This window comes from Malus domestica, chromosome 05, assembly GCF_042453785.1.
Source record: "Malus domestica chromosome 05, GDT2T_hap1".
Classification (NCBI taxonomy): domain Eukaryota; kingdom Viridiplantae; phylum Streptophyta; class Magnoliopsida; order Rosales; family Rosaceae; genus Malus; species Malus domestica.
This window is the reverse complement of record NC_091665.1, coordinates 17145309-17159646: the sequence shown is the minus strand read 5'-3', so window position 1 is coordinate 17159646 and position 14338 is coordinate 17145309. Positions and strand designations below refer to the sequence as shown.

At 37.8% G+C, this 14338-nt stretch overlaps 2 protein-coding genes across 5 annotated transcripts; one reads left to right on the top strand and one right to left on the bottom strand.

Annotated features, from left to right (window-relative positions):
* The first annotated feature begins 1497 nt into the window (after positions 1-1497).
* Positions 1498-6870, top strand: LOC103420101 (probable receptor-like protein kinase At1g49730). Of its 4 annotated transcripts, none has more exons than XM_029102093.2 (9): positions 1498-1737; positions 2955-3509; positions 4231-4521; positions 4629-4890; positions 4968-5020; positions 5387-5454; positions 5539-5628; positions 5881-5965; positions 6048-6870. In XM_029102093.2, the coding sequence occupies exons 1-9, from the start codon at positions 1659-1661 to the stop codon at positions 6590-6592; spliced, it is 2028 nt and encodes a 675-aa protein (XP_028957926.2). In that variant the 5' UTR covers positions 1498-1658; the 3' UTR covers positions 6593-6870. The 4 variants fall into 4 exon arrangements, with proteins under 4 accessions (XP_028957926.2, XP_028957927.2, XP_028957925.2 ...); XM_029102094.2 differs by having other exon boundaries at positions 1522-1737; positions 4237-4521; XM_029102092.2 differs by having other exon boundaries at positions 1522-1737; positions 2940-3509; positions 4237-4521.
* Positions 6871-8491: 1621 nt separating this feature from the next.
* LOC114824813 (uncharacterized) lies at positions 8492-11883 on the bottom strand. The gene is made up of 3 exons (XM_070822316.1): positions 11693-11883; positions 11432-11479; positions 8492-10512 (listed from the first exon to the last, which is right to left on the bottom strand). Exon 3 carries the CDS (start codon positions 10487-10489, stop codon positions 8885-8887), a length of 1605 nt encoding a protein of 534 aa, XP_070678417.1. The 5' UTR covers positions 10490-10512; positions 11432-11479; positions 11693-11883; the 3' UTR covers positions 8492-8884.
* Between the last annotated feature and the right edge of the window lie 2455 nt (positions 11884-14338).

Sequence of the window (14338 nt, the reverse complement as noted above, 5' to 3'; positions counted from 1 at the left end):
GTGCAGATTTTGCAGATTCACGATGGAGGTGAAAAAATGAAAGAGAACCAACATAATTTTTCGTATCTATCTCACAGACGGCGCCAAATGTTGATACACAAAACCGGAAGTCTTGGAACAACGTAAATCCGACCGTGAATATGCAAATAATGTAAATGACACAAGATGTATCGTGGTTCACCCCAAGGTTTAGGCTACGTCTACACTGATTATGTATTTATCTGAAAGGTGAGAGAGAGAACCTTTGTAATGAGAGGAGATGTGAGAGGGGTGAGAAGGCTCCAGAAATGGCCTCAGAGATTGGCCTCCACTACTAATTGTGAGGGTGAGGGATCCTTATATAGAATAAGGACTCCTCACTTATTACATATTTGCCCATTCCTTTATCACATAATTACATTTAAGTCCTCCGAGTATTTGTACGAGATCTAAATACGAGGCTCTAAATATGGTATAAACAAAACCAAAAATTGTTTAGCTTATTAAGTAGATTTAAATTTATTTATTTTGTACATATAATACTTAAGAAATTGAATGATATGTATATTTAAGCCGATCCAATTGTCATCAATTTTTAATATTTAATTTAATATATATATATATATATATATAATTGTTGATGTACAAAATCAGTGAGGACTTTGGTACAATAGAAAGTGTTAAGTTTGTGACCTTCGCTATATTGCTTCAGTCACTAGTGTAGATAAGTATGTAAATGGATAGAGATATGGAAGGAAACACAAGATGTACGTGGTTCACCTAGATTGGCTACGTCTACGGAGTAGAGGAGTTCTCATTAATTGTGAAGGGTTTACACAAGTACATAGGTTCAAGCTCTCTTTTTGTGAGTACTAGTGAATGATCTCTATTTATAGAGGAGAGTTTCTAGTTTTATTTTGACATTGACACGTGTCGTGCTGTGATTAGCCTCTGATGTCGACACGTGTCGCGTTATGATTGGCCTCTGATGTTGACATGTGTCACGTTGTGATTGGCCTCCTGGTTGGAGAGAGACTCTTGTGAGTCCTTGTCGGTATAATGTTGACCGATGCTTAGTAGTTTCGGGATTGGTCAAGTAGGGTACAAACAATAATTATTATAGTTTTTAGGGGTATAAAATTGTTAAATTAATATATATAATTATTATAGTAATTTTTTAGGGTTATAAAATTATAAAATTAATATTTTTCTTATCGTGTATCGTGTTACCCACCTGTATACCCGAACCAACCCGTTATCTTAACAAGTGTTTATCAGGTTACCCGATAACGACCCGATTCGTTATCGTGTCAATTCAAACACCTGTTAATTTCATATTGTGTTATGTCAGATTATCTGGTCGTGTCAGAAATTGTCAGACCTAGTTTGACCAATTGGAGATGGTCTAATCCACACTGAAATCTCTAAAAATTTACCTGAAATAAGTAATCTTGATCTCTTGGGAGAGTGGTGGGTCCGCTCTAGTCAACTCCACAGTCAAAACCCTCTCTCTCACATGTCGAACACACATTCTCAAGACAAATGCGTTAAGAACTTAGCAGCGCACATAGGTGCTGGTTCTCTACACAAACCCCACTTATTTCTTCTTCTACCCCACTTTTGAGTTCCCTCTCTCTCTGGTGGGTGAGTGAGAGGAAGTTTCCCTCTTGGCTTCGACCATGGCTGCGTACGGACCTGGATTTCTTCTGGGTTTTCTTGCATTTCTGGGAATGCAGCTTCTCCCTCAAATAATGGCAGGTCAGTACAATTTCTGGGTTTTTTTTTTAATTTTTTTTTATGAACCTCTGGTTTTGCTTAGTTTTGTTCTGTATTGTGTGACCGAAGAGCCTGCATTTATGTTTGTTTATTTAAATATTATTTTCTTCATGTTTTTTTGTTGTAATTGTAATTCATGTTTTGGGCACTTTCACTTTCAGCGACCCTATTGTAGGTTATTATGTATTAATTCTGGAGATGGGTCCTTTTGAAAATTCAAGTTTTTAACTTTTTTTTGTTGAATTTTTAATTTTAAGACACCCGCGAGTTCAGTTTTTACCTTTTATTTCCCTTCTTAAAGAAGCTGTGATTTTTAATGGGGTTACTATATGTTATCAATACATGTTATTGGCATGTGTTTTAAAATTTTGAGCTCAATTTGGCTACTGGGTTTTTGTAGTTTTAACAATCTGTGTGTTCTGGTGAAATCCAACATTTTCAGTGTAAATTTTTTGTCTTCTCGTTGCAAATTATAGCCTTTTTTGGGTGTAATGTAATAAATTTGTTGGTATAATTTGAATAGATTGGAGCAGGCCTTGCATTTATCTTATACTCTTGTCCTTCATAAAAGCTATATAGAAAACAATTGTTGACGTTGTGAAGAGTCACATGTGCTTGCAGTGGTGCTGCATCCTTTGCCAATATTGTGTGCACAATAGAGCATCGGGTAAATGTGATACTTGTAGAAGTCAAATATAATAGATTTGAAATCTGTCTTGGCCTATGTTCTTTATCACACTAGCAGTTCATTGAACTTTTTAGGTTACTCCAAGAAAATGCATCTTCATTCAGGGAGAGAGTACTGCTGAGTGATAATCATTTCGGACAGTGACTAATGTGCTTAGTTCTTATCTTAATTGGGAGCTACTTGTTGTCTTAAGAATAATAACAGGGTTAAGATACATAAAACAACATACGTTTTGAGATCCAACACTGAGAAGTCCTGGACCCTGCATGGAGGGTCTAAAATACTCTGTTAATACATTGGACATCACCAACAGATGCAATGTTTGTTAATTCTTGGAGTTTCTGTTATAATCGTACATATCCTTTCCAAGGCTATTATATGTTTGCCCATTACAGACAGTTTCAATCCAGTGTAGAGATTATCAGTACTTATCAGTTCTGGTCAAACAGTCTGATGTCCCTTGTTGTGATGAATTTTAAATGAAATAAGACCATAGTATATACTTTTGCAGAATGCCCCTTAAATTTGAGTGGATCAAACGTTACTCAGGCAGCCTCTTTGTGCTCTAATAAAGAAGACAGAGGAAAGTGTTGCCGCTATATAAATGCTTTCATTGCAGTTTCTATTGCTCAGTATGCAAATGTGACAAGCAACTTGGGCGTTCCTTCAAATTTATCTGACATATGCCTCCATTCCATATCACAAACCTTAGTACTGTATGGAGTTCCCAGAAATGCAACAGCTTTCTGTGGGTTTGGGACAAAAATTCCAGTAAATTATGAGTGTAAGGGTCGAACAACTGTCACACAAATGCTGCAGTCTCCAAAGTTCTTTGATGTCATGGCAAATTGCAAAGTACCACTTTCTGAGGAAACTAAATGCAAGAAGTGTTTAAATTCTGGCATCGTATATCTTCATCGTCTATTAGGAACAGAAGATAATATAACTTTGAGTACCTGCCGTGATGCAACTTTTGCTGCATTGGCAAGCCAACTTGATGATGCTTCAGCTATTGACATGGCAAGCTGTTTCTTTCAAATCCAGGGGCTCAACAACATCCTACCAGGTACGGACAATTCTGGCTGTGGAGGAGATTTTGGTTTATACTGAAACAGAATGTGACAAATACCATGTGCTAGTTCAACTGTATTATAAAACTCTGTGTTACCGTTTTGTTTAGTCTTTAGTGTTTTCTTAAAAACTATTCTTTTTTTTCAAATACCAAGTTCTAATTTTTATTTTTATTTTTTATTTTTTGTTGTGATCAATGTCATGCTTCGTGTGTTAAATAAATAATTTTATGCTATTAGTACGAACAAACAAGGGTATATTGTATATTTGGTAAACTAGAATAGTGAACTAGTTTTTGGATCCAGGTTTGGTGAGGTAATAGAAGGCCTCTTCAAATCATATGAGTACTTCAAATATTGCCACTGTCATTGATGTTTTATTTACCTTTTTTGTTGTTGGAAAGGTTGGTTGTTGGGAACAGCTTTAATGAATTTTGAAATGCCTTGAGGGCAAGCTTGGTATGAGGATAGTTAACATTATGTCATTTTTCCTGAAACATATTGTGAGAAGTGATCGTTTATTGTTTTTATCAATCACATAGACCTGTATAATGTACAATATACTATTTTTCTTACGAATAAGTAATTTTAAAAGCAGAAGATCTGGGTTCAACTATTCATGTTTGTGTAATCTTTATAAATGGGGTTCTTGGTCCATATATTTTCTTGATCCAAACAGGTAAATTTTTTTTCTCTATGTTGAAATTGTGTTTCTAGTTTCAGAGCCATCGCCATCCTCCACCCCGAAGGCTTCTCCAAGTCCTTTTGTGGCTGCTAGCCCAGGCCAACACTTGTTGGGTCCACCCCAAAATGAAACACATCATTCCTACCACCTTACATTGGTTCCAGGTATTGGCATTGCAGTAACAGCTGTCGCTGTAATGATGCTTTTAGTCTTGATGGTTCTCATTCGTAAGAAAAACAGAGAGTTACTGGATTCTGAGAGTATGGATCAAAAATCATCAAAATCCTTTCACTCGCCTCGTCCTATGAGGAAATTTCAGGAAGGTATAATTATCTCTCTTATTTTTCTCGTAATTTGTTTTCTTGATGACTTGTATTCATGAATGAAACATTTTGTTGGGGGTCCCATCTGAGATGGTATTTAAGTGCAGGTCCTCCATCTATGTTTCGGAAATTCAGCTACAAGGAGATAAAGAAGGCGACTGAAAACTTCAACACAATTATTGGACAAGGGGGATTTGGAACTGTGTACAAAGCTCACTTTAGTGATGGTTTAGCAATAGCAGTTAAGCGAATGAGCAAAGTGTCAGAGCAGGGAGAACATGAGTTCTGCCGAGAGATAGTGCTTCTAGCCAGATTGCATCATCGTCATCTTGTTGCTCTGAGGGGCTTTTGCAGCGAGAAGCGTGAGAGGTAGTTAATATATGTATGTTTCTGTATGTTTGTGGCCCTTATATACCTGCCCAAATGCGTTACGTGTTCCATGGCAGGTTTCTCATGTATGAATACATGGAAAATGGTAGCTTGAAGGACCATCTTCACTGTATGTTACTCCATCTCTTGAATTCCCTTCTGCTGAGAATAGTGTTCTAAAACTGGATTATGGAAGGGGATGACTTTATGGTGTTTTTCATAACGTTTGAAATCAATTCTTTCATCCTTTTGTCTCTCTCCCTCTCTGTTGCACTGTCACACACTTGCGCTCGGGCAGAGTTATGACTCTATCTAACAACACAAGTTTATGAATTTTGGTGGAATCCCACTTTAGTGTGGTGATTTTTACCTTTTGTATATTCAGGATTTCAAGAGCCGTGGAGGACAGCATAAAGTCATTCTCTTATTTTGTTTCGAAAGCCATATTCTTTTAAGGCCACGTATTCTGATCATGTTAATTCTAATCTTTATGCAGCTCCAAATAGGACTCCTCTAAGTTGGCGGACTAGAATCCATATTGCCATTGACGTAGCTAACGCTCTGGTAAACAGCAGGCTTATAGTCATCTTTTTACTGGCTTGTGTTGTTCATGAAATTGATTTGCTTCTAATTTGTTCTTCCGTGCAGGAGTATCTCCATTTCTATTGTGATCCTCCTCTTTGCCATAGAGATATTAAGTCCAGCAATATCTTACTGGATGATAATTTTGTTGCCAAGGTAGAATATATGGCTGGATGCAGATGTAGCTTTTAATACTCAATCGGAATCTCTTCGTTCTCAAAACAACTTAACGAAGAAAGACGTTAACCCCTCTCATATGTGACTAAACTTTTTATTCCTCTTTAAATCGAATGCATTCAAGGAGGAAGATTACTTTTATAAGTTTTATGATATTCCTTCCGTGGCAGGGAATGCATGCCAATAACTCTTTTAAACTCTTGAAAGAAATCTCTCTACTTTTCTTTCCAGGTTGCAGATTTTGGCCTTGCTCAGGCTTCAAAAGATGGTTCTATTTGCTTTGAACCAGTAAATACGGATATCCGGGGAACTCCAGGTTAGAGAATCATATAGATAGACTGACATATGAAGGTACAGTTTCTTTTTGCTAAAAACCTATGTTGAATGGATGGCTTCAGGTTATATGGATCCGGAGTACGTGGTTACCCAAGAGCTGACGGAGAAAAGTGATGTATACAGCTATGGTGTGTTACTGTTGGAGCTAGTAACTGCAAGGCGAGCAATACAAGACAACAGGAATTTGGTAGAATGGTCACAAAAGTACATGGAATCTGAATTAAGCTTACCTGATCTGGTGGATCCCAGTATACGAGATTCATTTGATTTGGATCAGCTCCAAACGATTGTGTCTATCATGAGATGGTGCACCCAGAAAGAAGGCTGTGATAGGCCTTCAATCAAACAGGTGCTTAGGCTTTTGTACGAGAGTTCAGACCCAATGCATAGTGGGTTCCTAGCAGCCGTGGAAGATGAAGAGTACGAAGAGGCGGAAGGAAGAGGAAGGACTAGTAAGGGGAAGATGCATAGGACTGACATGATTTTTCATAGCGGGGATGGGAGGTATCTCGCTTCTTCTTCGAGTACATCCAGGTCTTATTGTAGTAGAAGCTTCATGCTTGAAAATGGCTCGCCACAATCCCCTCCGAATATTCTCTCCGTTTGAAGACTTCATTGATTCGAGACTGTGTTCCACGGATTGAGGTACGTTCAGTATTTCTTCAGCTCAACGTTTTGAAAAACTCATCAAACGGCTTCAAGGTGTTTACCAGTATGGACCAAAAGGCCAAAGCAAATTGTGAGGGCAGTATTGTTGCAAGCTTATGTCTTTTGCTTGTTAGAAGTTTTGGGGAAGCATATGAATATATATCCTTTTGCTTGTACTGTTGTTAAAGACTTGGACAATTTTGGAACAACATTAATTTGGTATGGACCATTTTCCTACGTACATGAAACCCTTTTTTTTTTTTTTTTTTTTTTTTTTTCTTGTGTATATCGAAACCTTTAAGGGAAGGGATCCCATTTATTTATTTATTTATTTTTTATTTATAAAAATGGGGATTAGTCGTTAGGCTCACACCATATCGAATTTTAACGATCCGAACAGTTTACTTATTAAGTTGTACCTCATAGATTATCCTTGCAAAATATTAAACAAATCGAAAATATTTAAGGCATCTAATTGAGTTCAAAGAAATTGACTAACATTTTGTTCTCTAAGAAACATAGAAATTTCATTGTAATAATTAAATACGCAAACAATTTTGGATTGAATTAAATTTTTGTAAGGATGATTTATGATTCGAGACATGCAAAATGAACGGTTCGGATTGTTGAAGTTTGATATGAAGTAAGTCCCACAACTAATCTCCATTTTTGAAAAAAAATGAGAATCGCTTCCATAAAAGGCACGTCTGTGTATATATGGTTCGACATTGATTCAAGTTAATTGGTGATGGCAAAGCGAATAGAGTAATCAGATATAGTATGTTCATATGTTCATTCGCGTTCAAACTTTCCGGCGATGCGAAGACTGATCGATTATGCAGCACATCATGTCGCAGTAGCTCAACTCTGTCAATTTTTACTTGTAAATGTGAAGTCTTAGACTCGAATCTCTAGAATGAAGTTCGATATTAATTTTAAACTTTCATGTGCGGAACAATAAAACTTCATCAATCTAGTAGTATCAAGAGGAGTCTCATTACCATTAGGGAAAAAGCACTAGAACAACTTTTTATCAGGAAAAGAGGGCCAAGTTTAAACAAACAACAATACAAGCAACAAAGCACAATCACATTTCAAATCTTCAATCCAGGCAAATAAAAATGTAAACCAAAAGTAGAGGAACAGCAAACCAGAAACAACGCGGAAATATCCTCCGCAAAATCGATAACTCCGGCAAAATAAGCAACCCAGGAAAGTCATTCTCAGATTCCCCTCCATACAACAATCAATTCCTCCAACTTTATACATTTGAATTATAGGACCAGTTCAGGAAACCCTAATGAGGAGAGGCAAACAGGTTTCTTGTCTGCGTACGATTCGGATCCCAACAAAAGCTTCAAGTTTGGCAACATACTGAGTTTGTCGATTGAGACTGAAATGATGGACACTTAGCTTGACGAGGTTTGGCTGGGAGTGCAGTGGATCAGGTAGATTCTCTAACTTGACTTCCCGGCAAAACTAAGCTTGGGAAGATGCACAAGTTTTGAAAGTCGCATGTTTGCTGGAAATGATTCTCCCAGCGACAACAATTGAAGGTACTGGAATTTCTCTACGGTAGAAATCACTAAGTTCACCCGTTCTTCTAATAAGCCAACTATATTTAGTCAAGTAAACCAACCTTAATTATAGTCTTGGCCATGCCATATGGAAAGAGGTATGCAAGGGTTTAGTAGACGACGAAACTAGGGGTGTGCATCAAAGCTGGTGAACCGAGAAACCAGACTAAACCGATTTGGACCCATAAGTAGTTCGAACCAACATGTTAACTTACAAGGAATCAGTACCATTCTCATAATATGATTACTTATCAACCAAGGAACGAAAAAAATAAGCGGCATTCTTTAACATAAAACATTTATTGATGAGTTGAGAATACTTCCACATTATGTAGGTCAAGCTAATTTCAGTTTCAGTATAATCAAGCACAAAAGCAAAATACAAGTAAATTTACATCAACATCTCACATTACCAGTTTATCATCAGTTGCAAATGACTGGGCATGAATCGTGCATGGAAATTTCGATATTAGCTTCCCATCCATGCAGGACACGTTTAACACACAAAAAATAAAAGGTGCTTCCCAGCCTCATCAGTCATTTGGTTTTTCCCCTTTATGAAATTTGTAACTAAAAAAACATAAATATTCAAAAAGGAGAGGGAGAGACGCTGGGCTGTGGTGTGCGTACCTAAAAAGCATCGGAAAATTACTAGAAACAGCAACCAAACCACCTTAATTTTTATAGCCACCACTTGCAGCCAGGAACTTCCTCTTGCCAACTGGTTCTTCAAGCAACACCACCACATCTGTCACCTTCTCAAACAGTTGCTCTAGCTGATTAACTCCAAACTTCCGATAGTCCAGTGTCTTTTTATACCTCTGCTGGTAGACCTCCTCAAAGCAACCCAAGAAAATCCGACAAGAGTAGCTTACAAGAATCTCTTGCAGCTCATATTTGAAATTCTCCAGACTAGGATCATCAATTCCACATTCACCTACTGTTCTCACATTGGTCTTTCCTTGGCTCGTCTCATCGTATTCTTCTACAACAACTCTTTCCTCCTCTGAGAACTCATCTGATGAGCCATTGCCTGTAGTAATATCCATGCACTCTTCTTGAGTCCCCTTCCCTTTCTTGTTATCCCTCTTTAACAAAACCAAAGGTGGTGCACTAGTGCCCGTTTTACAGTTCCGGAGGTAGACAAATCTCTTGTTCCCTTTTCCCTCTACAGCCATTGTGTCACCCAACTTCCTGAACAGATTTACGAGCTTGAATGCACCATACTCTGATACATAAAGAGGCCTTCCAAAAACTTTCTGATACTCGGTTGGAACTTTCATAAGAGGCATGCAACCTCCCGATAGCTCAAGCAGTCTTACAAGCTGTCCCTTCAGACCATTTAGGTCCCCTGGCTGGACCCACCAAGTAGATTCATTTTGATCACCAGATGTTGTAGGCCCAGCAGAAACTTCATTGAGACCAGACGGGAGACTGTGTGACCTTGAAGCAGCAGGACAGCAAGGCACCATTACGGAACTACTGTTGAATTCAGATAGTGATTGTGAGACTATTGAAAAATCTCTCGAGTTGTAATAGCTTTGTGATATTCCCTTATACAAGATAGCTTCTTCTTCATTTTGGATATCCACATTATCATTGATATGGCAACCCATAAGATACCCAGAAATATCAGTGTGACCCCCACGAGGATGCATTAAAACTTTAGTAGAAGGCACAAAGCCGTCTCCACGAGCCACACTAGGCCAGTCCCACACGAACTTACCAGCATTGCTGAGAGCAGATGAAACACCAACTCCAGATGGGATTACCAGGATAACAATATATCCACGTTGCCCAAGTATATGAAGTGCTGGAGCAAAATCAACATCCCCGGAGATGAGCATGATGGAAGAAGGTGGAGGATTGTCAAGGGCAAACAGGAACATATCAACCAGGATAGCTTTGTCAGCAGCATCCTTTCTTCCATTTGGAACATCAATTAGTCTAACACCAGTTCTCTGGCATCCCTCGCGGAGTCGTCTAGGGAAGCCATTAAAGTCCCCATAAGCAGAAAACGTCATAACTGCTCCTTTAATTATGGGATGCACCTGTAAAGCCATTCTGATATTACCAGCTACATCTTCTGGACGGACATCACTAGGGACAGGGCAGTTCTCAATATCCCAAAAGATAGCCACAGGACCATCAAAGGAGCCTCGGCTGGGCTGGTTTGTTGGAGCTTGAAACATGTTTGTGTTTGAATCTGATATATTTGCTCCTCTTTGCTCTGACAGTTCTGAAGGCACTATTGATGTTGATGTATATGGGAAAGCCATCGCAGTTCAAAACTCATAGAATCCTGCTTATGCAAATAGAAGAAAACAGAATAAGAATGGTCCTCAAAAGAATTATTAACAACAAGATTAAACAAAAGCAAAACCTGCATCCCAAAGTGTGTAGAATTTTAATACTTGAGCATAACTTTTCTACTAGTTACTGAAAAGCTGCGAGTGGAGTTAGACAGAATTAGATACAGACAACTACGGCCCCCAGTGTCTTAATAAGCATAATTTCAAAGGCGAATAATCACAGGGTGAAGGCCTCTTCCAAAATAAACCACACTGGTTTACCAAAGTGGAACCCAAAACAAGCAGCATTAGTCTTTCTCTTGTAAAAATGCAAATTAAACCAAAAGCGTACCAATTAAAGCGAATGAAGTGTACATTATCCCCACTGAACTACTTAATAGAGTTTGACTGAATGTACATCAAATTGTTCATTTCTCATTATTCTTATATTGCTGTTGTTTCTTGTTTAATGAATCTTCCTTGTTAGTCGAATATAATGATTAACAGTTAGGTAATACCGGACTTAAAACTAAAATCTTCGTTTAAGTTGGTAAGAAAAAAATATTAATAGAAGATGGTTAAATGAAACCTAGCCATCAATTACAACTGAGCCATGTCTATCGATCTTATGAAAACGAACAATGAATCGCTCGGCTTTGCTTACCCTTCCTTAGTTTCTATCTCTAACTCTCTAAACTTTCGTTTGCGCTTCTTTTAACAAAGACCAAAAGTAATCATGGTACTCGATTGACGTCTAAAATCTTATTTTCAGCCAAGCGCGATAGTAACAGTTGCAATTCGTAAACTTTTAGTGCCAGAAATCAACGTAAAATCTCCCAATCCGATCAAATCATCACCGAAATTTAACACCATGCATGGAATCAAAATTAGAAATTAAACATAAGAAATACAGAAAGAAGAAAAGGGTACCTCATACTTTGCCTGCCGCTGCTCGTCAAAGGCCAAAAAACTTAGATCCTAAATACCAAAAAGAAATCTGAAATTGAATCAGAACCCACACAAATTGGAGCCGAAAAAGCAGAAAATTGGATAGATAGAGAGCAAAAGTGGGAAGAAGGAAGGATGCTGGTTAATGGGTAATTGGGGATTTATGTGAGAAACTGAGAATTTGTAAGGAAACCGATGAGAATTTATATGAATTCGATTAGGAGGACTGACTAAAACTCGTACCTACTTTCTGAATTTCGAGCAAATAAAAACTGTAGATTTGGGCTTTGAAGTCGATGCCCAGAGAGAGAGAGAGAGAGAGAGAATTGTGATTTTTTGCGGGGTTTACTGCTGAAAGTCTAGAGACAATGCAATATGAGAGAGAGTTGAGGAGGGTCAGAGCTTTTTCATATTTCTGATAAAATTTCACGCGTATTTTGATACCGACATACAGCACCTTCCTAATTAGCACTTGCAATATTCTTTACAACATCTGAAAAATGCGTGCGCTTTTGTTTTTCAATGATTTTTTATTTATTTTTTCAAATTCAATGAAAATTTATTACTAGCTACAAAGATACGATTTACAAATTAATAGCCCAAAACTAGAAAAATGTTATAAATAGATAAAAGTATAGAAATAACATTTGCTAAGAGTGAGGACGAAGTAGGGCAAAATATCACACTGACAAAAAGAATTGCAGATATTAGAAAATGAAAGATACTGAGAGTATTATATTTCTTCATTTTCTCTTCTTGATGTTCTCCTCACATTGAACAACCGAAGTGCTATATTTATAGAGCCACCTCAACAAAAACTTACAAAATTTACTATTCACATGTGATACTTTACTATACATATATGGGCAAACATACCCACTGTTTACAACACTCCCCTTGGATGCCCACATATCAACATCAGTTGCCTTATTAAAACCTTGCTTGGAAAAACCGAGTGGGAAAAAACCATAGCGAAGGAAAAAGAGTACAACTTTACCCGGATGGTGTTGAGCATGCTTATGTTGCCTCGTTAAAACCTTGATAGGAAAAACCCAGTGGGAAAAATCTTAATCGAAGGAAAAAGAGTACAACATGCATGTATCATGGATGCTCCCCCTGAATTGTATCTCCCCTGATTCCGCATTCTTCAAATTTGTAAGCCGACGTAATCCGATTCCTTGCACTAACTTCTGAAATGTGCACTTTGGTAGAGATTTGGTGAACAAGTATGCTAAATTTTCATTGGAATGGATTTATCTGACTTCAATAACTTCACCCTTCTGAAGCTCATGTGCACTGAAAAATCTTGGAGATATATGTTTAGTCTTATCACCTTTGATGAATCCTTCCTTCATCTAGGCGACACAGGCTGCATTATCTTCATGGATGACAGTTGGAGTGTCTATCTTTGAAGGTAGAACACATGAATTCCGGATGTGATGGATCATTGATCTTAACCAAGAACATTCACGACTTGCTTCATGTAAAGCAATTATTTCCGAGTGATTGGAAGATGTAACAACTAGTGTTTGCTTCGTTGATCGCCATGAAATTGCAGTATCTCCATAAGTGAACACATATCCATTTTGTGAGCGGGTTTTATGCAGATCGGAGAGAAAACCAGCATCTGCGTATCTAACAAGGATCTGTTCATTTGTGGGCTTGTCTGAGTAAAAGAGACCCATATCTGTTGTCCCATGAAGGTATCGTAGAACATCTTTGACTCCCTTCCAATGACGAATTTTTGGAGCAGAGCTGTACCTGGCTAACAAGTTAACTGAAAAAGCTATATTTGGTCTAGTACATTGTGCTAAATACAATAAAGCACCTATTGCGCTCAAATATGGTACTTCTGGACCAAGGACCAGTTCATCATCGTCTTTTGGACGAAATGGATCTTTCTTAATGTCTAAAGAACGAACGACCATTGGGGTGCTAAGTGGATAAGCCTTGTCCATGCCAAATCGCTTTAGTATTTTTTCAATGTAGGTTGATTGATGGACCAAAATTCCATTAACACAATGCTCAATCTGCAGGCCGAGACAATATTTGGTTTTTCCAAGGTATTTCATTTCAAATTCACTTTTCAGATAGTCAACAGTTTTGTTGAACTCTTCAGGGGTTCCAATTAGGTTCATATCATCGACATATACTGCTACTATAGCAAATTCAATATTTGATTTCTTAATGAACACACAAGGGCAGATGACATTGTTGGCATATCCTTCCTTAATCAAATACTCACTGAGACGATTATACCACATTCGCCCAGATTGTTTCAGCCCATATAATGATCACCTTAATTTGATTGAGAACATACCTTGTGGTTTGTTAGTTGCTTAAGGCAACTTAAGTCATTCTGGGACTTTCATATATATGTCAGTATCTAATTCTCCATATAGATACGCGGTGATGACATCCATAAGTCGCATGTCAAGTTTTTTTGAAATCACCAAACTTATTAAGTAACGGAACGTAATTGCGTCAATTACAGGAGAGTATGTCTCTTTATAATCAACTCCAGGTCTTTGTGAAAAACCTTGTGCAACGAGTCGTGCTTTATATCTTGCAATCTCGTTTTTCTCGTTGCGTTTCCTTATAAATACCCATTTGTAACCTACGGGGTTCACACCAAGCAGGGTTTGGACTACTGGTCCAAAAACACTTCGTCTTTCCAAAGAATTTAATTCTGCCTGGATTGCATTTTTCCACTTAGGCCAATCTGGTCTCTGTCTGCATTCATCAACAGAGCGGGGCTCAATATCATCTCTTAATATAATTTCAGTGGCTATTGTAAATGCAAATATGTCGTCGATGATTATTTCATTTCGATCCCACAATTCATTAGTACATGCATAATTTATGGATATTTCTTTGCTTTCATGTACT

Bases quoted from the DNA above. Each gene is read 5' to 3' on its own strand.
- LOC114824813 (XM_070822316.1), bottom strand. From the start codon at position 10,489: ATGGCTTTCCCATATACATCAACATCAATAGTGCCTTCAGAACTGTCA.
- LOC103420101 (XM_029102091.2), top strand. From the start codon at position 1,659: ATGGCTGCGTACGGACCTGGATTTCTTCTGGGTTTTCTTGCATTTCTG. The intron at 4,891-4,967 runs GTAGTTAATATA...GTTCCATGGCAG, and splicing joins TGCAGCGAGAAGCGTGAGAG to GTTTCTCATGTATGAATACA. The intron at 5,966-6,047 runs GTTAGAGAATCA...GGATGGCTTCAG, and splicing joins GGATATCCGGGGAACTCCAG to GTTATATGGATCCGGAGTAC.